This window comes from Oncorhynchus gorbuscha, linkage group LG02 (assembly GCF_021184085.1).
Source record: "Oncorhynchus gorbuscha isolate QuinsamMale2020 ecotype Even-year linkage group LG02, OgorEven_v1.0, whole genome shotgun sequence".
NCBI classification, from domain to species: Eukaryota; Metazoa; Chordata; class Actinopteri; order Salmoniformes; family Salmonidae; genus Oncorhynchus; species Oncorhynchus gorbuscha.
Genome location: NC_060174.1, coordinates 41335615 through 41357939, shown reverse-complemented (window position 1 = coordinate 41357939; position 22325 = coordinate 41335615). Strand labels below are relative to the sequence as shown.

General features: G+C 41.4%; 1 protein-coding gene across 1 annotated transcript; it reads left to right on the top strand.

The window, feature by feature from the left end:
* The first annotated feature begins 11922 nt into the window (after nucleotides 1-11922).
* Nucleotides 11923-17247, top strand: lg02h15orf40 (linkage group 02 C15orf40 homolog). Its single transcript, XM_046294310.1, has 4 exons — nucleotides 11923-12278; nucleotides 16336-16465; nucleotides 16609-16736; nucleotides 16828-17247. The coding sequence occupies exons 1-4, from the start codon at nucleotides 12081-12083 to the stop codon at nucleotides 16918-16920; spliced, it is 549 nt and encodes a 182-aa protein (XP_046150266.1). The 5' UTR covers nucleotides 11923-12080; the 3' UTR covers nucleotides 16921-17247.
* Nucleotides 17248-22325: the final 5078 nt, after the last annotated feature.

Below are 22325 nucleotides of genomic sequence, written 5' to 3'. Positions count from 1 at the left end.
CTTTAACTCTACCTACATGTACATATTACCTCAATTACCTTGACTAACCACACCCATTGACTCTATACCGGTACCCCCTGTATATAGCCTTGCTTGCTATTTTACTGCTGCTGTTTAATTATTTTTAACTTTTATTTTCTAATTTAAAAAATGTCATCTATTTTTTACTTAACAGTTTTTTCTTAACTTCTTAAAGCGTTGTTGGTTAAGGGTTTGTCAGTAAGCATTTCACTGTTGTATTCGGCGCATGTGACAAATACAATTTGATTTGATTTTAATGGACACCAGCAAGAGTAGATGTTGTGATGGTAACAACTAATGGGGGTCCAAATAAACATCAAACCATTTACTTGGTTTTAAACAATGTTGTGCATAACTAACCATGTTCCAAATGCATTAGGACCATTGACCTCCAATAAGACAAGTCTAGTCTTGATTTGGGGGTAAAGTATTGTCCATCTCTAGGTGAGTTATGACATGTCAATCTATCATTAGCGTCTCCACTTGAAACAGCACCTGGGCTGCATGTTTCCTTTGGTATGGGCTGCCTTGCCTTCAGTTAACTTCCATTGCATTTACCCTTTTTTTGCTATGACTGGAAAATATGTAAGCTATTGCTTTTCCTAACATCTGACTATTTTGATAAATATGAGTTATTCTTACCATAGATAAGGATTTCCCTCTGTGTCTTGGCTTGGACTGTTTTCCATTGAGGGATGAGTCTGTCACCGGATACTTGGTACACATGTGAGTGTGTGTGCTGTGTGTTATGCTGCTTGCTCTGAAGTTTCTGAATGGGATGAACTTAAAGGGGACCCAGTGAGAAAGTGGGTGGGATATTATTTCAGAAGGAATGCTGAACCACTCAACTGCAAGGAAAGGCAGTCATAGGTGTTTTTCAGGGGTGGGATAACATTATAGAATGTGAACATGCTATAACACCTTGAAGTTTAGGAGCACCAATAAGGACTGCATTACACATTCACAAGCAATACATAAGAATTTACAAAATGTTTACTTTAGTGCCTGCAAACTTCTGTTAAAGCTGCAATATGTAACTTTTGGGGTGACCCGACCAAATTTACATTGAAATGTTAGTTATCGATCTGTCATTCTTATTGAAAGCAAGTCTAACAAGCGGTAGAACTGTTTTATGTGCGCAATTTCTATGCTTCCCGTTGTTAGGCTTCGTTTTTGCGTCTTTTACTTTTGTTTTTTTTAAATACAATATTATAGTTTATGGAAAATATTTTTCACAGCGGTTTAGATGGTACATTGACACTGTATTTGCTTGTTTTGTCACATAAACTGAAAATAGGCAAACTATTTTAATTTTAGCAACCAGGAAATGGCGGAGCGATTTCTGCATCGTGCTTCTTTAAAGTTATGTCACAGTATATCACTATACTGCAGTTGTTACGTTAACACTGTAGTTATTCCATTTCATACGTATTTATGTTGTTTGTAACCTCCTGCTGTGTGTTTTATGGCAAATGAATGAAGTTCTTATGTAGCTGCCCTTCAACTAAAGTAATACAGAACATGTTGAAATATACTAGACATAAAAAGTGAGCGAATTGTTATTTGTGCAAATTGTTATGAATTTAATTTTCTGAATGCCTTTACAAAATATACGTTTAGAAAACATGCGCCGATAACGCGCAGAGTTGACTCCGATGGAGACATGCTGTTGCAATTTGCCATGCGCAGCAGAACTGTGTGAAATTAGCCACAATAAGGATTAACCACAAAACTGCCATTTGCAGTTAGCCTTCATAATAAAGGGCCCCAATTGAAAATGATTCAAACGAATACAAATAGTGGAATCATGCCATATTTTGACGAGATAATGCTAAACAAGTTCAGAATGTTGTTATATAAATTCAACAAATGACAAAAATGTGTTAATTTTATCTGTTGATAAAAATCTGTTGAAATCACACTGTGGGTATATTAGACTTTATAATTGCATTGGGGGCATACTTACAGTGCCTTCAGAAAGTATTCACACCCCAGCTGGAATTGTTAAATGGATTACACTGAGATTTGTGTCACTGGCCTACACACAATAACCCATAATGTCAAAATGGAATTATGTTTTTAGAAATCTTTACGAATTAATAAAAAATGAAAAGCTGAATGTCTTGTCAGTAAGTATTATTCCCCTTTGTTACGGCATGCCTAAATACATTCAGGAGTAAAAATCTCCTTAAGAAGTCACATAATAAGTTGCATGTACTCACTCTGTGTGCAATATTAGTGTTTAACATGATTTTGGAGCGACTACCTCATCTCTGTACCCCACACATACAAGGTCCCTCAGTCGAGCAGTATTGATGCAAACATGATGCAAATGTAGCTAAGATGGGGTGAGGTCTGTTTCATAATAAAGTGCTGATCTGCCAGGCGAGTGTAGAGAATATAGAGATATTGTTATCCACGTCGGCACCAACGATGTTAGGATGAAACAGTCAGAGGTCACCAAGCACAACATAGCTTCAGCGTGTAAATCAGCTAGAAAGATGTGTCGGCATCAAGTAATTGTCTCTGGCCCCCTCCCAGTTAGGGGGAGTGATGAGCTCTACAGCAGAGTCTCACAACTCAATCGCTGGTTGAAAACTGTTTTCTGCCCCTTCCAAAAGATAGAATTTGTAGATAATTGGCCATCTTTCTGGGACTCACCCACAAACAGGACCAAGCCTGGCCTGCTGAGGAGTGACGGACTCCATCCTAGCTGGAGGGGTGCTCTCATCTTATCAACCAACATAGACAGGGCTCTAACTCCTCTAACTCCACAATGCAATAGGGTGCAGGCCAGGCAGCAGGCTGTGAGCCAGCCTGACAGCTTAGTGGAGTCTGCCACTAGCACAGTCAGTGTAGTCAGCTCAGCTATCCCCATTGAGACCGTGTCTGTGCCTCGCCCTAGGTTGGGCAAAATTAAACATGACCGTGTTCGCCCTCGCAATCTCACTAGGATAAAGACCTCCTCCATTCCTGCCATTATTGAAAGAGATCGTGATACCTCACATCTCAAAATAGGGCTACTTAATGTTAGATCCCTCACTTCAAAGGCAGTAAAAGTCAATGAACTAATCACTGATCATAATCTTGATGTGATTGGCCTGACTGAAACATGGTTTAAGCCTGATGAATTTACTGTGTTAAATGAGGCCTCACCTCCTGGTTACACTAGTGACCATATCCCCCGTGCATCCCGCAAAAGCGGATGTGTTGCTAACATTTACGATAGCAAATTTGAATTTACAATTTTTAAAAAAATGTTTTCGTCTTTTGAGCTTCTAGTCATGAAATCTATGCAGCCTACTCGATCACTTTTTATAGCTACTGTTTACAGACCTCCTGGGCCATATACAGCGTTCCTCACTGAGTTTCCTGAATTCCTATCAGACCTTGTAGTCATAGCAGATAATATTCTAATTTTTGGTGATTTTAATATTCACATGGAAAAGTCCCCAGATCCACTCCAAAAGGCTTTCGGAGCCATCATCGACTCAGTGGGTTTTGTCCAACATGTCTCTGGACCTACTCACTGTCACAGTCATACTCTGGACCTAGTTTTGTGGATCTTAAATGGACTATCGGACCACCATTTTATTACGTTTGCAACAAATAATCTGCTCAGACCCCAACCAAGAAGCATCAAAAGTCATACTATAAATTCTTCCTTCTTCCTTAAAGATTCCTTGATGCCCTTCCAGACTCCCTCTGCCTACCCAAGGGCATCAGAGGACAAAAATCATTTTACCGCCTAACTGAGGAACTCAATTTAACCTTGCGCAATACCCTAGATGCAGTTGCACCCCTAAAAACATTTGTCATAAGAAACTAGCTCCCTGTTATACAGAAAATACCCGACCTTTGAAGCAAGCATCCAGAAAATTGGAACGGAAATGGCGCCACACCAAACTGGAAATCTTCCGACTAGCTTGGAAAGACAGTACCGTGCAGTATTGAAGAGCCCTCACTGCTGCTCGATCATCCTATTTCTCCAACTTAATTGAGGAAAATTTATTTTTGATACTGTCGCAAAGCTAACTAAAAAGCAGCATTCCCCAAGTGAGGATGGCTTTCACTTCAGCAGTAATAAATTCATAAACTTCTTTGAGGAAAAGATCATGATCATTAGAAAGCAAATTACGGAGTCCTCTTTAAATCTGCGTATTCCTCCAAAGCACAGTTGTCCTGAGTCTGCACAACTCTGCAAGGACCTAGGATCAAGAGAGACACTCAGGTGTTTTAGTACTATATCTCTTGACACAATGATTAAAATAATCATGGCCTCTAAACCTTCAAGCTGCATACTGGACCCTATTCCAACTAAACTACTGAAAGAGCTGCTTCCTGTGCTTGGCCCTCATATGTTGAACATAATAAATGGCTCTCTATCCACCGGATGTGTACCAAACTCACTAAAAGTGGCAGTAATAAAGCCTCTCTTGAAAAAGCCAAACCTTGACCCAGAAAATATTTTTAAAACTATCGCGCTATATCGAATCTTCCATTCCTCTCAAAATGTTAGAAAAAGCTGTTGCGCAGCAACTCACTGCCTACCTGAAGACAAACAATGTATACGAAATGCTTCAGTCTGGTTTTAGACCCCATCACAGCACTGAGACTGCACTTGTGAAGGTGGTAAATTACCTTTTAATGGCGTCAGACCGAGGCTCTGCATCTGTCCTCGTGCTCCTAGACCTTAGTGCTGCTTTTGATACCATCGACATTCTTTTGGAGAGATTGGAAACCCAAATTGGTCTACAGAGACAAGTTCTGGCCTGGTTTAGATCTTATCTGTCGGAAATATATCAATTTGTCTCTGTGAATGGTTTGTCCTCTGACAAATCAACTGTAAATTTCGGTGTTCCTAAAGGTTCCGTTTTAGGACCACTTTTGTTTTCACTATATATTTTACCTCTTGGGGATGTCACTCGAAAACATAATGTTAACTTTCACTGCTATGCGGATGACACACAGCTGTACATTTCAATGAAACATGGTGAAGCCCCAAAATTGCCCTCGCTAGAAGCCTGTGTTTCAGACATAAGGAAGTGGATGGCTGCAAACTTTCTACTTTTAAACTTGGACAAAACAGAGATGCTTGTTCTAGGTCCCAAGAAACAAAGAGATCTTCTGTTGAATCTGACAATTAATCTTTATGGTTGTACAGTCGTCTCAAATTAAACTGTGAAGGGCCTTGGCGTTACTCTGGACCCTGATCTCTCTTTTGATGAACATATCAAGACTGTTTCAAGGACAGCTTTTATCCATCTATGTAAAATTGCAAAAATCAGAAACTTTCTGTTCAAAAATGATGCAGAAAAATGAATCCATGCTTTTGTTACTTCTAGGTTAGACTACTGCAATGCTCTACTTTCCGGCTACCCGGATAAAGCACTAAATAAACTTCAGTTAGTGCTAAATACAGCTGCTAGAATCCTGACTAGAACCAATTTTTAAAATCATATTACTCCAGTGCTAGCCTCCCTAGCCTCCCTACACTGGCTTCCTGTTAACGCAAGGGCTGATTTTAAGGTTTTATGCTGCAGTAGTTTATGTGTCGGGGGGCTAGGGTCAGTTTGTTATATCTGGAGTACTTCTCCTGTCTTATCCGGTGTCCTGTGTGAATTTAAGTATGCTCTCTCTAATTCTCTCTAATTCTCTCATTCTTTCTCTCTCTCGGAGGACCTGAGCCCTAGGACCATGCCTCAGGACTACCTGAGGAGCATGATGACTCCTTGCTGTCCCCAGTCCACCTGTTCGTACTGCTGCTCCAGTTTCAACTGTTCTGCCTGCGGCTGTGGAATCCTGACCTGTTCAACGGACGTGCTACCTGTCCCAGACCTGCTGTTTTCAACTCTAGAGACAGCAGGAACAGTAGAGATACTCTTAATGATCGGCCATGGAAAGCCAACTGACATTTACTCCTGAGGTGCTGACTTGCTGCACCCTTGACAACTACTGTGATTATTATTATTTGACCATGCTGGTCATTTATGAACATTTGAACATCTTGGCCATGTTCTGTTATAATCTCCACCCAGCACAGCCAGAAGAGGACTGGCCACCCCTCATAGCCTGGTTCCTCTCTCAGTTTCTTCCTAGGTTTTGGCCTTTCTAGGGAGTTTTTCCTAGCCACCGTGCTTCTACACCTGCATTGCTTGCTGTTTGGGGTTTTAGGCTGGGTTTCTATACAGGACTTTGAGATGTCAGCTAATGTAAGAAGGGCTATATAAATATATTTGATTTGATTTAACAACACTAACAACAAGGCAGGTCCTACAGGCCCTAGCTTTGTCTCACCAGGACTACTGTCCGGTCTTGTGTTCAGGTGCTATAGAGGGACAGGCTGCCCAGAACAGGGCAGCACGGCTGGCCCTTAAATGTACACAGACAGCTAACATTAATAATATGCATGTCAAACTCTCCTGGCTCAAAGCAAAGGAGAGATTGACTTCATCACTACTTTTTGTGTAAGAAGTATTGACATGTTACATGCAGCCGTGCTGTCTGTTTAAACTATCACACAGCTCAGACACCCACACAGCTCAGACACCCTTCACAAAGTACTACATAGAGCCATGACTACATGGAACTATTCTACATCAAGTAACTAATGCAAACAGTAAAATCTGATTTAAATACACAGATGAAAAACACACCTTATGAAACAGTGGGGACGGTGAAAAGGGTATTGATAGGAAAAGGACATAGCACATTGATTTTGTGTTGTAGGTATTTTTATTTTACCAGGCAAGTCAGTTAAGAACAAATTCTTATTTTCAATGACGGCCTAGGAACAGTGGGTTAACTGCCTTGTTCAGGGGCAGAATGACAGATTTGTATCATGTCAGTTCGGGGAGTTGAACTTGCAACCTTTCGGTTTCTTGTCCTACACTCTAACCACCCCGTTGTCGTGGTACTAACTGTTGTGAAATGTATTGTAATGTTTTTTAAATTGTTTTTATTTATTTTACCTTTATTTAACCAGGCAAGTCAGTTAAGAACACATTCTTATTTTCAATGACGGCCTGGGAACAGTGGGTTAACTGCCTGTTCAGGGGCAGAACGACAGATTTGTACCTTGTCAGCTCGGGGGTTTGAACTCGCAACCTTACACTTACTAGTCCAACGCTCTAATCACTAGGCTACCCTGCCGCCCCATAGCCTAGTGCTTAGAGTGTTGGACTAGCAACCGAAAGGTTGTAAGATCGAATCCTGGAGCTGGCAAGGTAAAAATCTGTCTTTCTCCCCTGAACAGGGCATTTAACCCACTGTCATTGAAAATAAGAGTTTGTTCTTAATTAACTGACTTGCCTAGTTAAATAAAGGAAAAATTTATACACTGCTGATTTTGCAGGTTTTCCTACTTACAAAGCATGTAGAGGTCTGTAATTTGTATCATATCATCAACTGTGAGAGACGGAATCTAAAACAAAAATCCAGAAAATCACATTGATTTTTAAGTAATACATTTGCATTTTATTGCATGACATAAGTATTTGATCACCTACCAACCAGTAAGAATTCTGGCTCTCACAGACCTGTTAGTTTTTCTTTAAGAATCCCTCCTGTTCTCCACTCATTACCTGTATTAACTGCACCTGTTTGAACTCGTTATCTGTATAAAAGACCTGTCCACACACTCAATCAAACAGACTCCAACCTCTCTGCAGTGGCCAAGACCAGATAGCTGTGTAAGGACATCAGGGATAAAATTGTAGACCTGCACAAGGCTGGGATGGGCTACAGGACAATAGGCAAGCAGCTTGGTGAGAAGGCAACAACTGTTGGCGCAACTATTAGAAAATGGAAGAAATTCAAGATGACGGTCAATCACCCTCGGTCTGGGGCTCCATGCAAGATCTCACCTCGTGAGGCATCAATGATCATGAGGAAGGTGAGGGATCAGCCCAGAACTACCCGGCAGGACCTGGTCAATGTCCTGAAGAGAGCTGTCTCAAAGAAAATCCATTAGTAACACACTATGCCGTCATGGATTAAAATCATGCAGCGCACGCAAGGTCCCCCTGCTCAAGTCAGCGCCTGCAAGGTCCCCCTGCTCAAGCCAGCGCATGTCCAGGCCCATCTGAAGTTTGCCAATGACCATCTGGATGATCCAGAGGAGGAATAGGAGAAGGTCATGTGGTCTGATGAGACAAAAATAGAGCTTTTTGGTCTAACTCCACTCGCTGTGTTTGGAGGAAGAAGGATGAGTACAACCCCCAAGAGCACCATCCCAACCGTGAAGCATGGAGGTGGAAACATCATTCTTTGGGGATGCTTTTCTGCAAAGGGGACAGGACGACTGCACCGTATTGAGGGGAGGATGGATGGGGCCATGTATCGCGAGATCTTGGCCAACAACCTCCTTCCCTCAGTAAGAGCATTGAAGATGGGTCGTGGCTGGGTCTTCCAGCATGACAATGACCCGAAACACACAGCCAGGGCAACTAAGGAGTGGCTCCGTAAGAAGCATCTCAAGGTCCTGGAGTGGCCTAGCCAATCTCCAGACCTGAACCCAATAGAAAATCTTTGGAGGAAGCTGAAAGTCCGTATTGTCCAGTGACAGCCCCGAAACCTGAAGGATCTGGAGAAGGTCTGTATGGAGGAGTGGGCCAAAATCCCTGCTGCAGTGTGTGCAAACCTGGTCAAGAACTACAGGAAACATATGGTCTCTGTAATTGCAAACAAAGGTTTCTGTACCAAATATGAAGTTCTGCTTTTCTGATGTATCAAACACTTGATGTCACGCAATAAAATGCTAATTAATTACTTAAAAATCATACAATGTAAATTTCTGGTCTCTCACAGTTGAAGTGTACCTATGATAAAAATGACAGACCTCTACATGCTTTGTAAGTAGGAAAACCTGCTAAATCGGCAGGGTATCAAATACTTGTTCTCCCCACTGTAACTACCTTTTATTTTCTTAGACCCCCTGAAGAGAAGCTGCTGCCTTGGAATAATAAATACAAATACAACTCAGTTGCCAGAGAGGAAAGAAACCGCTCAGGGACTTCACCATGAGGCCAATGGTGATTTTAAAACAGTTACAGTGTTTAATGGCTGTGCTATGAGAAAATTGATGATGGATCAACAATATTGTAGTTACTCCACAATACTAACTTAAATGACAGAGTGAAAAGAAGGAAGCCTTTACATAATAAAAATATTCCAAAACATGCATCTTGTTTACAATAAGGCACTGAAGTAAAACTGCAAAAAAGGTGGCAAATAAATTTAATTTATGTCCTGAATACAAAACATTATGTTTGGGGCAATCCAACACAAGACATCACTGAGTACAGCTCTTCATATTGTCATGACGTTGGCCTCTTTGGGTATAGCAAGCCCATTCCCCTCTCTCTGACTCCCCCTTTCCTCCAACTAGGTTGCAGTGGTCAGAGAGACGTCGTAAATTCCTGAGGATCTCCTCATGGACACATAGTAGAGAGAGAGTACATTTTCATAGAGGACAAAGGAAATCCTTCCACCTCACAGAACTTGAGGTACGAAAAATGTCATGTTCCGGAGAAAGTATAAAAGATTGGTGAAGAATCCAGCTACGAACTGGTCCGTTTGTCACAACTTGGGAAAGCTCATGGGAGACGGTGTGGCCACATTACCATAACGCTGTTTATATTATTATTATTATTATTATTATATAATAGCCTCAGATATGAGGTTAGATGCACTATTGTAAAGTGACTGTTCCACTGGATGTCATAAGGTGAATGCACCAATTTGTAAGTCGCTCTGGATAAGAGCGTCTGCTAAATGACTTAAATGTAAATGTTTACATCTAATTGTTGTATAAGATGAATGCGTGAGTATAATACTGTTTGTATAATTGTGTAATATGATTTTGGACTGTTTAATGAAGAAAAATACAATTCCCTTTTGATTTGAACTAAATCAGAGGACCGCCCCTGAGCTCAGTTAGGGTCAGGCCTCCTGGGACAGACCTTTTCTGCCATTCCGAATAAAACCCAACTTTGAGAAATTATCAGCAGACCCGAGTTCACCTCAATTACGAGATGGCTAAAGGTTGTAGACCATGTTTTTCTCCATTAGGAGGACAAAGGTTGTAGACCATTGCTGAATCTTTTAACCATACCACGTGGTTAAACTCTTAGACTATCGATACCGACAGAATAAGAACAAGCCTTTGATATTAATTACTAGTCTGCAGCTAGGAATAAGGTATCATTGAATGTGAAGAACGACAACCACCGAAACATCCATTCTATAATGAATGAACAATCCCCTCTAACCAAAACCGAGAGAGAGAGGGGGGGGAGAGACGGACAATTCTACAAAAGAAACAAACTTTTCATCAGCGATCAAGACGACACACTGAGCGTAAATATATATATTGATTGCAATTGTTCCCGAATGAGTGAGAGTTCATGTGTAAAGGATTAGCATTTCAATTGTTATAATTATTAACTCTGTAGTGACTTCTTAGTCGACCCCCACGTCCCCTTTTGTCTAACAAGCCGCCATGCCAGTTTAGCACACTAGGGCACATTCTCCTATCATTTCATGTAACCACATTTACCTTGTTTGTTTGTTTGTTTGTTTATGCATTTCTGTGAATTACTTAGTTAGTAATAAATAAATGCTTTAAGACAATTGATGTATGGATGACTCATAGTGAAGACTGGGTTCGTGCAGATAACCAACAATTTACGACGTTTGGAATGAGACTAACGTGAGGTAAAGTAAATAATTCATTCATTCGAAGACTAATTGATCAGATAAAATATCTGAAAAGTTATTTTAGGAAATGATAACTTTGTAATCTGAATATTTTTCCTTGGTGCCCCGACTTCCTAGTAATTACGGTTACATGATTAATCAGTCTAATCGCGTAATAACTAATTACAGAGAATCTTTGATAAAAACTATCAGTCTTCAGTTAATGATAGTAAAGACACGACAATATGTTCAAGCATGGTGGTGGCTGCTTCATGTTATGGGTATGCTCGTCATCAGCAAGGAATAGAGAGTTTTACAGGATAAAAAGTAACGGAATAGAGATAAACACAAGTCCTAAAGGAAAACCTAGTTCAGTTTGCTTTCCAACAGACAATGGGAAACAAATTCACCTTTCAGACAGGACAATAACCTAAAACACAAGGCCAAATATACACTGGAGGTGCTTACCAAGAGGACATTGAATGTTTCTGAGTAGCCTAGTTACAATTGACTTAAATCAGCTTGAGGATCTAAGGCAAGACTTGAAAATAGCTGTCTAGCAATGATCAACAACCAACGACAGAGCTTGAATATTTTTTTAAAAGAATAATGTGCAAATATTATACAATCCAGGTGTGCAAAGCTCTTGCTGTAATCGCTACCAAAGGGATGTGAATGCTTATGTAAATGAGCCACTTTATTTTCAATAAACTATCTAAGATTTCTAAAATGTTTTCACTATCCTCATGTAACACAAAAATGTGGAATATGTTGAGGGTTATGAATACTTTATGAAGGCACTGTACAGCCTAATCTATGGATTGTGCACCCATGAAATGCTAATATTTGTGTAAACTCTACACAGTTGTGTTCTGCGAGTGTCAGTGAGTAGGCTGATATCCCATTTCATGGGTGCACAATCAATAGGTTAGGCTGTACAGTGCCTTCATAAAGTATTCATAACCCTCAACATATTCCACATGCCCCCAATGCAATTCTAAAGTATAATACATCCACCGTGATTTCAAGAGATTTTTACTTTTTAGTGTCAAATTAACAAATTATTGCATTTTACTGAATTTATATAACAACAAACCGACTTTGTTAAGTAGTATCTAGTCCAAACATGGCATGATTGCACTATTTCAATTGGGACTTTTATTTTGAAAGCAAACCGGAAATTACACTATTGTTGCTAATCTTTAGTCTGGCTAGCTTCACATAGGTCCCAGACAGCACTGTGTGCAGTAGCTTTGTTAACATTTTCTGACCGCTGTGCCTTGACGTTACTGGAGATAAAAAAAACATATATATATATACAAAAAAAGCACTATAGTTTGAATAGTCACTGAGATTCCTTGATGTTCACCCAAACCCGTTCTCTTCGTTCAACCCGGACAACATTATTTCAGGTGTTACATTTGAGCAACTTTATCCAAAAGCATCTGTCTCTCTACTTCTGTCGGAGACTGTCCTCATCATCACACCAGCTTGAGGGACCTTTGGCAGCAAGAAGACATTACTCTGGAAACCATAACATGCCCAAAAAGGACAAAACGGTAGGGCTGTGCTAAAACAATGTCCGTGTAGTACAACCTCCGCCCAGTACAGTACCCTGCCCAGTCCAGAATTTAGTTACTATTACTAGCCGGCTAGCACCTGCGGTACTCAACCCTGCACCTTAGAGACTGCTACCCATACTGTTTTACCCACTTCACATGTATATACTGTATTGCAAAAGACACGTTATGCTTGATCCGAAAATGTGGTCGGAGACTTCCTATGGGAGTTGTGACGCAATTACGGAGCCTCTGGGGCATGCAGAGGCCAAATCAAACTGTTCGGTTCTAAAATGCTGTAACATTGCGGAGGGCTCTGTTGACATGCTTGGCTGACAGTAGGCGGGGTGATATGTGCAGTATAAACACTAACTTCTTTTAACAACGTCCTTCACAATAGCTCTGCTCCACTAAGCTATGAAAGCCTTCAAGTCTGTGGAGGCTGCATTGCAGTAAATGCTGTACGCCACGTCAATTACAGATTGACCATGGAGAGTCTATAAGGCTCATCCTATATAACTACTGCTGTAGGCTACACACTTTATATTTATATACTGTCCATAAACTGCCCAGCAGCATACCACCCTGCATCCCACTGCTGGCTTTCTTCTGAAGTTAAGCAGGTTTGGTTCTGGATGGAAGACCAGATGCTGCTGGAAGTGGAGGCTGGAGGGCCAGTAGGAGGCACCCTTTCCTCTGGTCCAAAAAAATATCCCAATGCCCCAGGGCAGTGATTGGGGACATTGCCCTGTGTAACATTTACATTTACGTCATTTAGCAGACGCTCTTATCCAGAGCGACTTACAAATTGGAAGGTTCTGTCTTTCGGATGGGACGTCAAACGGATGTCCTGACTCTCTGTGGTCACTAAAGATCCCATGGCACTTATTGTAAGAGTAAGGGTGTTAACCCCAGTGTCCTGCTAAATTCCCAATCTGGCCCTCATACCATCACAGTCATATCATCATGCCCAATTTACAATTGGCTAATTCATCCCCCCTCCTATCCCCTGTAACTATTGCCACACCTGTATTTGGGGAGGCTGTTGATGTAAATGAGAATGTGTTCTCAGTCAATTTACCTGGTAAAATAAATAATGTCTATACTGTAGCGACCCAGGTTTATAAGGGAGGTTATCAACTCAGTCAATGGTGCTTCGGGCCAGAAGTTTGTGTGTTCGGGTCGCGCTCCCTGCCAAAATGAATGATGTCCTATTGTATAGATAATAGAACGAAAATGAACTAAACTTTTAAGAGATCAGATTTTTTTTTAAATAAATACTTTAACACACAGCTAGCTACCCACTTTCTTCATTTCTGTAAGCATGTATTTTCACATTCCACAATGATTATTTAGTTGTGGACAAGACGCCACCGCATTCCGTCTTGCTCTTGGCCCTCCTCGTCTTTGTAAGTCACCTTGATTTTGCACCTGTGTGCTTTAACAGTTTCCTTATTAAAATTAGCGAACTCCATGACAGTAGCTAAAGCAAGCATGAGGCTATAGCAGCACACAGGTAGACTACAAATGCATGCTGGGCGGGGCATGCCCTGAGCTTGTGAAGTGAGCACTACTTGGAGCGCTACTGGAGCGTGCGAGAAGTCCAACACTCCAGCCTTTGGGAAACTCGAAACTCGCTCCAGTTAAAAATGCTTCGCATGCAAGCAACAACGCACCTAACTTGGCTAGTCTTATGGGGTGAGCAAACAAGCTAGCTAATTAACTAGGTAGTCTTGTTAGCTAGCTTGTTATCTCTGCTGGTTGTTAGCGTACATAACTGATGTGTATAATTGTAAGGGATACTTGTATGGAAAATATTAACATTTACAGAGTGGGTGAGCTCCATTCCTGACAGGCTGATCAGATTCAATAGCAGCATGAGAGGTTGATACAGTGCATTCGGAAAGTATTCAGACCCCATCCCTTTTCTAAATTTTGTTACATTACAGCCTTATTCTAAAATTGATTAAATATTTTTCCCCTCATCAATCTACCCACAATACCCCATAATAACAAAGCGAAAATAGGTATTGATAAATGTTTGCAAATGTATTAAAAATAAGAAACAGAAATACCTAATTTACATACATATTCAGACCCTTTGCTATGTTTGAACAACTTGATTGGAGTCCACCTATGGTATATTCAATTGATTGGACATGATTTGGAAAGGCACACACCTGTTTTACAAGGTCTCACAGTTGACGGTACATGTCAGAGCAAAAACCAAGCCTTGAGGTCGGATGAATTATCCATTCAGCTCCGAAACAGGATTGTGTTGAGGCACAGATCTGGGGAAAGGTACCAAAACATTTCTGCAGCATTGAAGGTCCCCAAGATCTCTGTGGCCTCCATCATTCTTAAATGGAAAAAGTTTGAAACTACCAAGACTCGTCCTAGAGCTGAGCAATCGGAGGAGAAGGGCCTTGGTCAGGGAGGTGACCAAGAACTCGATTGTCACTCATACAGAGCTCCAGAGTTCCTCTTTGGAGATGAGAGAACCTTTCAGAAGGACAATCATCTTTGCAGCACTCCACCAATCAGGCATTTATGGTAGAGTGGCCAGACAGAAGCCACTCCTCAGTAAAATGCACATGACAGCCCACTTGGAGTTTGCCAAAAGGCACATAAAAGACTCAGAACATGAGGAACAAGATTCTCTGGTCTGATGATCCAAGACTTAACTATTTGGCCTGAATGCCAAGCGTCACATCTGGAGGAAACCTGGCACCATCCCTACGGTGAAGCATGGTGGTTGCAGAATCATGCTGTGCGGATGTTTTTCAGTGGCAGGGACTGGGAGACTAGTCAGGATCAAGGAAATGATGAATGGAGGAATTTACAGAGAGATCCTTAATAGAAACCTGCTCCAGAGCGCTCAGGGCCTCAGACTGGGGCGAAGGTTTACCTTCCAACAGGACAACGATCCTAAGCACACAGCCAAAACAGTGCAGGAGTGGCTTCTGGAAAAGTCTCTGAATATCCTTGAGTGGCTCAGCCAGAGCCCGGACATGAATCCGATCAAACATCTCTGGAGAGACATGAAAATAGCTGTGCAGCGACACTCCCCTTCCAGCCTGACCGAGCGTGAGAGGATCTGCAGAGAAGAATGGGAGAAACTCCCCAAATACAGGTGTGCCAAGCTTGTAGCGTCATACCCAAGAAGAGTTGAGGCTGTAATCGCTGCCAAAGGTGCTTCAACAAAGTACTGAGTAAAGGGTCTGAATACTTACATAAATGTAATATCTTTTTTTAATATACATTTGTAGCCTTGTAGGTTGTCTGCAAAGATCCTTACAAATAAAACAGCCTACAAGGCAGCATCCTGATTGAATCTGATCAGCCTGCCAGGAATAGAGCTCACCCGCTCTGGTTTATATACATCAGCCTATAAAGTGCTGACAGTTAATCTGTCTGCAAGGAGCTTTACCTATAAAACAGCCTAAAGCATCTAGATATCAGCCTTTGAGGCTGAAATTTAATCTGTTCAGCCTGTCAGGAATGAAGCTCACCCACTGTGAGTGTAAATATTACACACAAAACATGAAGTGTCACTTATAATTACACATATCAGTTATGTAAGCTAACAACCATCATAGATAACAAGCTAGCTTGCTAGCTAGCTAACAAGACTACCTAGCTAACTAGTTAGCTCAAAAGATTAGCCAAGTTAGCTGCGTTGTTCCTTGCATGCAATTGGCTGTAGTCTTGGGGGCAGCAAGCAGACTGGGAGACGAGGTTGTCTGTCAGGCATCGTTCAGGGCTTAAATACCCTGCGTTGTAATCAACCTGTGGCTGCTTGATGAAGTGGTTATCATGCATCTGAAGAAATTAATAGATCATTCGTGGTACATTTATTATTTTGTGATCTCAACAAAACAGCTTTTGTTATGTAGTGATCATGAGATAAATAAGTTATGATCTTGACATAATGAGGACTATTTTTTATTTTCTTCATATGTCCTCTCTGGAGAGGTTTGAGTCAAATGAACTTTCATGCAGACCAATGGCTACTTACTACTGTACTGTAAAAATGTTGTCCCTCTCTCTTCATCAGAATAAAACTGTAGGCCTACAGAAGCCGTCGGAGAAACCTTCACCTTTTGGGCCAGTAGCTCGAAACAAGAACGGAGTGGTGACAATTTCAGTGCACGCGAAGCCTGGATCTAAACAGAACGCAATTACAGGTGCACTCTTTTTGTATACCGAAAAATGATGGCAATAGAAACTCAACTACGAGACTAATTGAGGGCTAGCCCCATTTTTTGTGTGTAATACATTTAACGTAGCTGGGCTATGTAATTTTTAAAACAAAAATGATCTTTCCCAGATGTGTCTATAGAGGCAGTAGGTGTCGCTATTGCCGCACCGCCAACAGATGGGGAGGCCAATGCGGAGCTTGTGCGTTATCTCTCCAAGGTGCTGGAGTTGAAGAGAAGTGAAGTCGTTTTGGACAAGGTTTGTTTATATAGGCTACTGTGTTGCCCATAACAGAACAGTTTTAAATTGAAACTAAAATGCTGCATCATGTCCTTATGTCTCTCTGCAGGGCTCCAGATCCAGAGAGAAGATTATTAAAGTGACTGGGTCACTAACCCCGGAGCAGGTGTTGGACAGATTAAAGCAAGAGGCTTCTGGATGACATCATGGAGGACATTGTATTCCTGGTCCTATGCACCTTTACAGTATTGGTTGATTTTAAGACATCTATGGAAAACAGTTCAGATAAAATAAGATTGTAGCTATGTGTTTGCATCAGCTGATACATACACCAATAAATACACAATATGTGACATGCCCTATATGGAAGCATTCTATAATTATTTGAAATGTGTAGGGGTCTGAAATTATTCCCAAAATGTTGAAAGAACCCTTGTTTACGGAGGCCATCCTCTCTCTTTTCTCAGAAAAAATTACCGTATCATCTTTTGCACTATGATAGTTAAAATAAAAATATGAATCACAATGAGTCTTGCCTTAGGTGTGGTTACTTATTTGATTGCTATTGATGTATCATGTTCATACTGACCAAGTCATCTTAAGTTACCACATTTTCAGCCCATCTACCTTCAGTGCAAGAGAGAGCTATGTATGTAGAAATGGCACTGGAATGTATAGCGTCCGTTTAGGGGCTCCTGTCCAATTCTGCTATTTTGTGTGTTTTTTTGCAGCTGATATTAACTTTCTTTGTACATAATGTTTCTGCCACCCACCGTTTCCTATGACCTAAAATAGCTTCTGGACATCAGAACAGCGATCACTAACCTCGACTTGGATGAAGAGTTCTACTTCAATCAGTCGGCGGCGCAGGACATACTACCCACCCCAGACCAGGCCCTAATCCTGACACTCGGAACAGAAAGAGATATAGAGGCCGATGTGCAGGTACCTTGATGAAACTATGGCGTCAAGTTAATAATCCACCTCTACCCTCTATTCTATTGGCGAATATACAATCACTGGAGAACAAACTGGATGAGCTCCGTTCGAAACTATCTTATCAACAGGACATGAAGAACTGTAATATCCTGTTTCTTGTAAACTTGGCTGAACAAGGACGTGGATAATATTCTAGCTTGTTTTTCTCTATGCATCGGCAGACAGAACGGCAGCGTCGGGTAAGCACAAGGGGGGTGGTGGTGTGTGTCACTTTGTTAACAACAGCTGGTTGGCGATCTCAAATATTAAGGAAGCCTCAAGGTTCTGCTTGCCTGAGTATGAATAGCTCATGATAAGCTGTACACCATATTATTTACCAAGACATTTCATCTATATATTTCGTAGCTGTCTATTTACCACCACAAACCGATGCTGGCACAAAGACCACACTCAATGAGCTGTATAAGGCCATAAGCAAACAGGAAAATGCTCATCCAGAGGCGGCATTAGACTGCTAAATAGTTAACCAAATAGCTACCCGGACTATCTGCATTGACCCTTTTTGCACTAACTTTTTTGACTCATCACATACTCTGCTGCTACTGTTACTGTCACTTTGTCTACCTCAATTACCTCTTACCCCTGCACATCGACTCTGCACTGGTACCCCTTGTTTATAACCAACTTATCGTTTCTCATATGTATCTATTATTACTTTTATTTTACTTTGTTTTACTTTTCTGTAATTTCTCTATTTTCTTTCTCTGCGTTGTTGGGAAAGGCCCGTAAGGTCCTTCTGTAGCTCAGTTGGTAGAGCATGGCGCTTGTAACGCCAGGGTAGTGGGTTCGATCCCCGGGACCACCCATACGTAGAATGTATGCACACATGACTGTAAGTCACTTTGGATAAAAGCGTCTGCTAAATGGCATATATTATTATTATTATATTATTATTATTATATAAGTAAACATTTCACTGTTAGTTTACACTGTTCACAAGCATGTGGCAACTAAAATTTGATAAAATTAAAGGTTAAAAAATAAAAATAAATTGTAGTTACTCCACAATACTAACCTGAATGATAGTGAAGATTTGGAAGCCTGAACAGACTAAACATATTCCAAAACATGCATCCTGTTTGCAACAAAACAATTAAGTAATACTGCAAAACATTTACCAAAGAAATGCACATTTTTGTCCTGAATACAAAGCGTTTTGTTTGAGTACCACTCGAGTACCAAATCTGTCGTTCTGCCCCTGGCAGTTAACCCACTGTTCCTAGGCTGTCATTAAAAATAAGAATTTGTTCTTAACATACTTGCATAGTTAAATAAAGGTAAAATAAATAAATGAATAGTTATGCTTGTCAGAATAGGATAAAATGAAACTGAATAGACACTGGGAGACTAATTCACCTTTCAGTAGGACAATGACCTAAAACAAAAGGACAAATCTACACTGGAGTTGCTTACGAAGACTACATTGAATGTTCTTGAGTGGCCTAGGTACAGTTGACTCAAAATTGACGTGAAAATCTATGGCAAGACTTGAAAATGTCTGTCTAGCAATGATCAACAAGCAGCTTGAAGAAGGTCAATCAATTTGATTAGCTATTTAGCAGTCTTGTTTTCCTCTGAGGTCCTGGGTGGCAGGGAGCTTGGCCCCGGTGATGTACTGGGCCAAACTCACCACCCTCTGTAGCACCTTGCCATCGGGTGCCTTGTAGTTACTGTAAGTTACTGTTCCTTGTAGTTACCAAGCGATGATGCAGCCAATTAAGATGCTCTCAATGGTGCTGTAGAACCATTTGAGGATCTGAGGGGCCCTTGTGTTGATGGTCAGCATGGCGGATGTGTTGTTGCCTACCCTCATCACCTGGGGGCGGTCCGTCAGGAAGTCCAGGATCCAGTTGCAGAGAGAGGTGTTCAGTTCCAGGATCCTGAGCATGGTGATGAGCATGGAAGGGTGCTCAGCTGTAGTCAATGAAGAACAGTCTTACATAGGTATTCCTTTTGTCCAGGTGGGTGGGGGCAGTGTGCAGTGCAATAGAGATTGTGTCATCTGTGGATCTGTTGGGTGGTATGCAAATTGGAGTGGGTCCAGTGTGTTTTGGATGATGGTGTTGATGTGAGCCATGACCAGCCTTTCAAAGCATTTCATGGCTATGGATGTGAGCGCTACGGGGCGATAGTCATTTAGGCAGGTTACCTTGGCGTTCGGGGTGATCTGCTTAAAACAAGTTGGTATTACAAACCGGGTCAGGGATAGGTTGAACATTCCAGTGAAGACATTTTCCAGCGCGTCAGTACACGTCCTGGTATTCCCTCTAGCCCTATGGCCTTGCTAATGTTAACCTGTTTAAAGTCTTACTTACATCGGCAATGGAGAGATAGATCACACAGTCGTCCGGAACAGCTGGTGTTCTCATGCATGGTTCAGTGTTGCTTGCCTCGACATGAGCATAGAAGGCATTTAGCTCATCGTCTGGGTTTCCCTTTGTAATCCTTGATTGTTGACATGCTTGTAAACTGTTTCATTAAGATTAGAGTTGAGCTCAACTTTGTAGCAAACTCTGTAGCAAACTACATTTTAACATTAAAGCACAACTGAAAAGTAATTAGGAGACAAACATTTAATGAGTGTCTTAATTGATAAGAGACCTTGTTTTGATCAATGGAGGAAGTCAATGGGATTGATTTAGGTTGTACGGAGGTGAATTGCTATTTCTGTTCCTGGGGATGAATTGAGATTGATTGGGTCAGTTGGTGTTATTGAAGTCCTCATCTGGCAGTGACATCCTCCTCAAACACTACTGCTTGATTCAGAATAGGTAAAGCAAGAATTTTCTGTGAGATTTTCCTGGTAATCTGGCTCATTTCCTAAACTTTTTTACAACACAGAGGAGATTAAGGGTGTAAACTGTTGGAGGATGGTGGGTGTGTTGGGGAAATGGGGGTGGAGGGGTGGGGTGTGAGCACAGTGAATTTTGAAGACAGGCTATGTAGGCAGCGCTAAACAGACCTCAAAAGAAGACAAGCGGGAACCAAATTGTGGCCAACAGCCTGGCGGAAATTGGCAGAGGAACAAGGGGAGGATTTTAAACCCTTTTACTTGCCCCTCTTTTGATGGATATTTATAGCAGGAGGTTTCACAGCACTGAATAGTGGAAAACCCATTTTTATTGTGCCCCCGGGCACACAGGACTGGAAAATAAGATTTGGCTTTCATCCTTGATGCGCTTGGTTGAGACGAGATTACATGATGCCGAATCCTAACTTTAAATAACTCAGATTTTTAAAAAACAAACTGTAAATATCAATGCATGATTTTACCTGTTTAAGTTATGTACTTATGACTCAAGTTGACAATCTGCCCTATGCAAGGATGAAAAATACTGTATCCTAATCATAGTACTACTTTTTTACCCCGTTTTCTGCCCAATTTCATGGTATCCAATTGGTAGTTACAGTCTTGTCTCATCACTGCAACTCCCGTACAGACTCGGGAGAGGCGAAGGTCGAGAGTTGTGTGTCCTCTGAAACACAACCCAACCTTGACACAATGCCCCCTTAACCCAGAAGCCAGCCACACCAATGTGTCGGAGGAAACACCATGCACCTGGCGACCTGTGTCAGCGTGCACTGCGCCCGGCCCGCCACAGGAGTTGCTAGAGCGCGATAGGACACGGACATCCCTGCCGGCCAAACCCTCCCCTAAGCCGGACGACGCTGGGCCAATTGTGCGCCACCCCATGGGCCTCCCTGTCATAGCCAGCTGAGATCATAATACATTGAACAGTCCAATATCTATATCACTGCAGTTCTACCTGCTACCAGTGGTGCTTGTGTTATTGAATACCTAAAAATAAAGTATAAAATAGGTTACTTTAACTGTGTAATAATCATTTTACCATGTCATATATTCTTAGTGATTACCTGGTATTTGCTATACAATATAGTTCCAATAGGGTGCAGATGGGAAATGAAAACCAGATCCCAAGGGTATTGTGGTTTGTGTCTGCTATCATTTCAGATAGGGTCTGATAACCCCCCTCCCCTTTCTCAATCTCTACATTTACATTTACATTTAAGTCATTTAGCAGACGCTCTTATCCAGAGCGACTTACAAATTGGTGCATTCACCTTAAGACATCCAGTGGAACTCTACTGATTGGCCTGGTGCACCCCTTTCAAATCCAGATCAACCTGCCAGTGGACACCAGGGTACGCTATTCATCACAGCCCATGAAAAAAAAGGGATGTAGCATGAAATGGGGCCTTTTATCTGTGAGCTTGAAGACCGTCATATAGACACATCTGCAAAAATAAAAACCACGTAGAGACCAGAGGAAAGAGTCACCACTACTGGCCTTCTAACACCACTTCTATCTGATCTCTCATCCATGGATTGAGCAAGTCCAAAACTGTTAAGCTTCAGAGGTAAATCAGCAGTGGGATAGAAGGTGGTATGGCTACTAGTCGGTTGTCTTCTATCTTAGTAGTAGACACTTTTCTGAGTGATTTTCTCTAGATGGTTGACTGAAGTGTGCAGATGTCAACCTATCTTCCCATTGTGCTATGTTTGCTGAGTGTAATATGTTTACCTAGCTATTATTTTCAGGGGTAATTCAATTCTAGAGGGTTTACAATAGGTCTTCTTACTGAAGA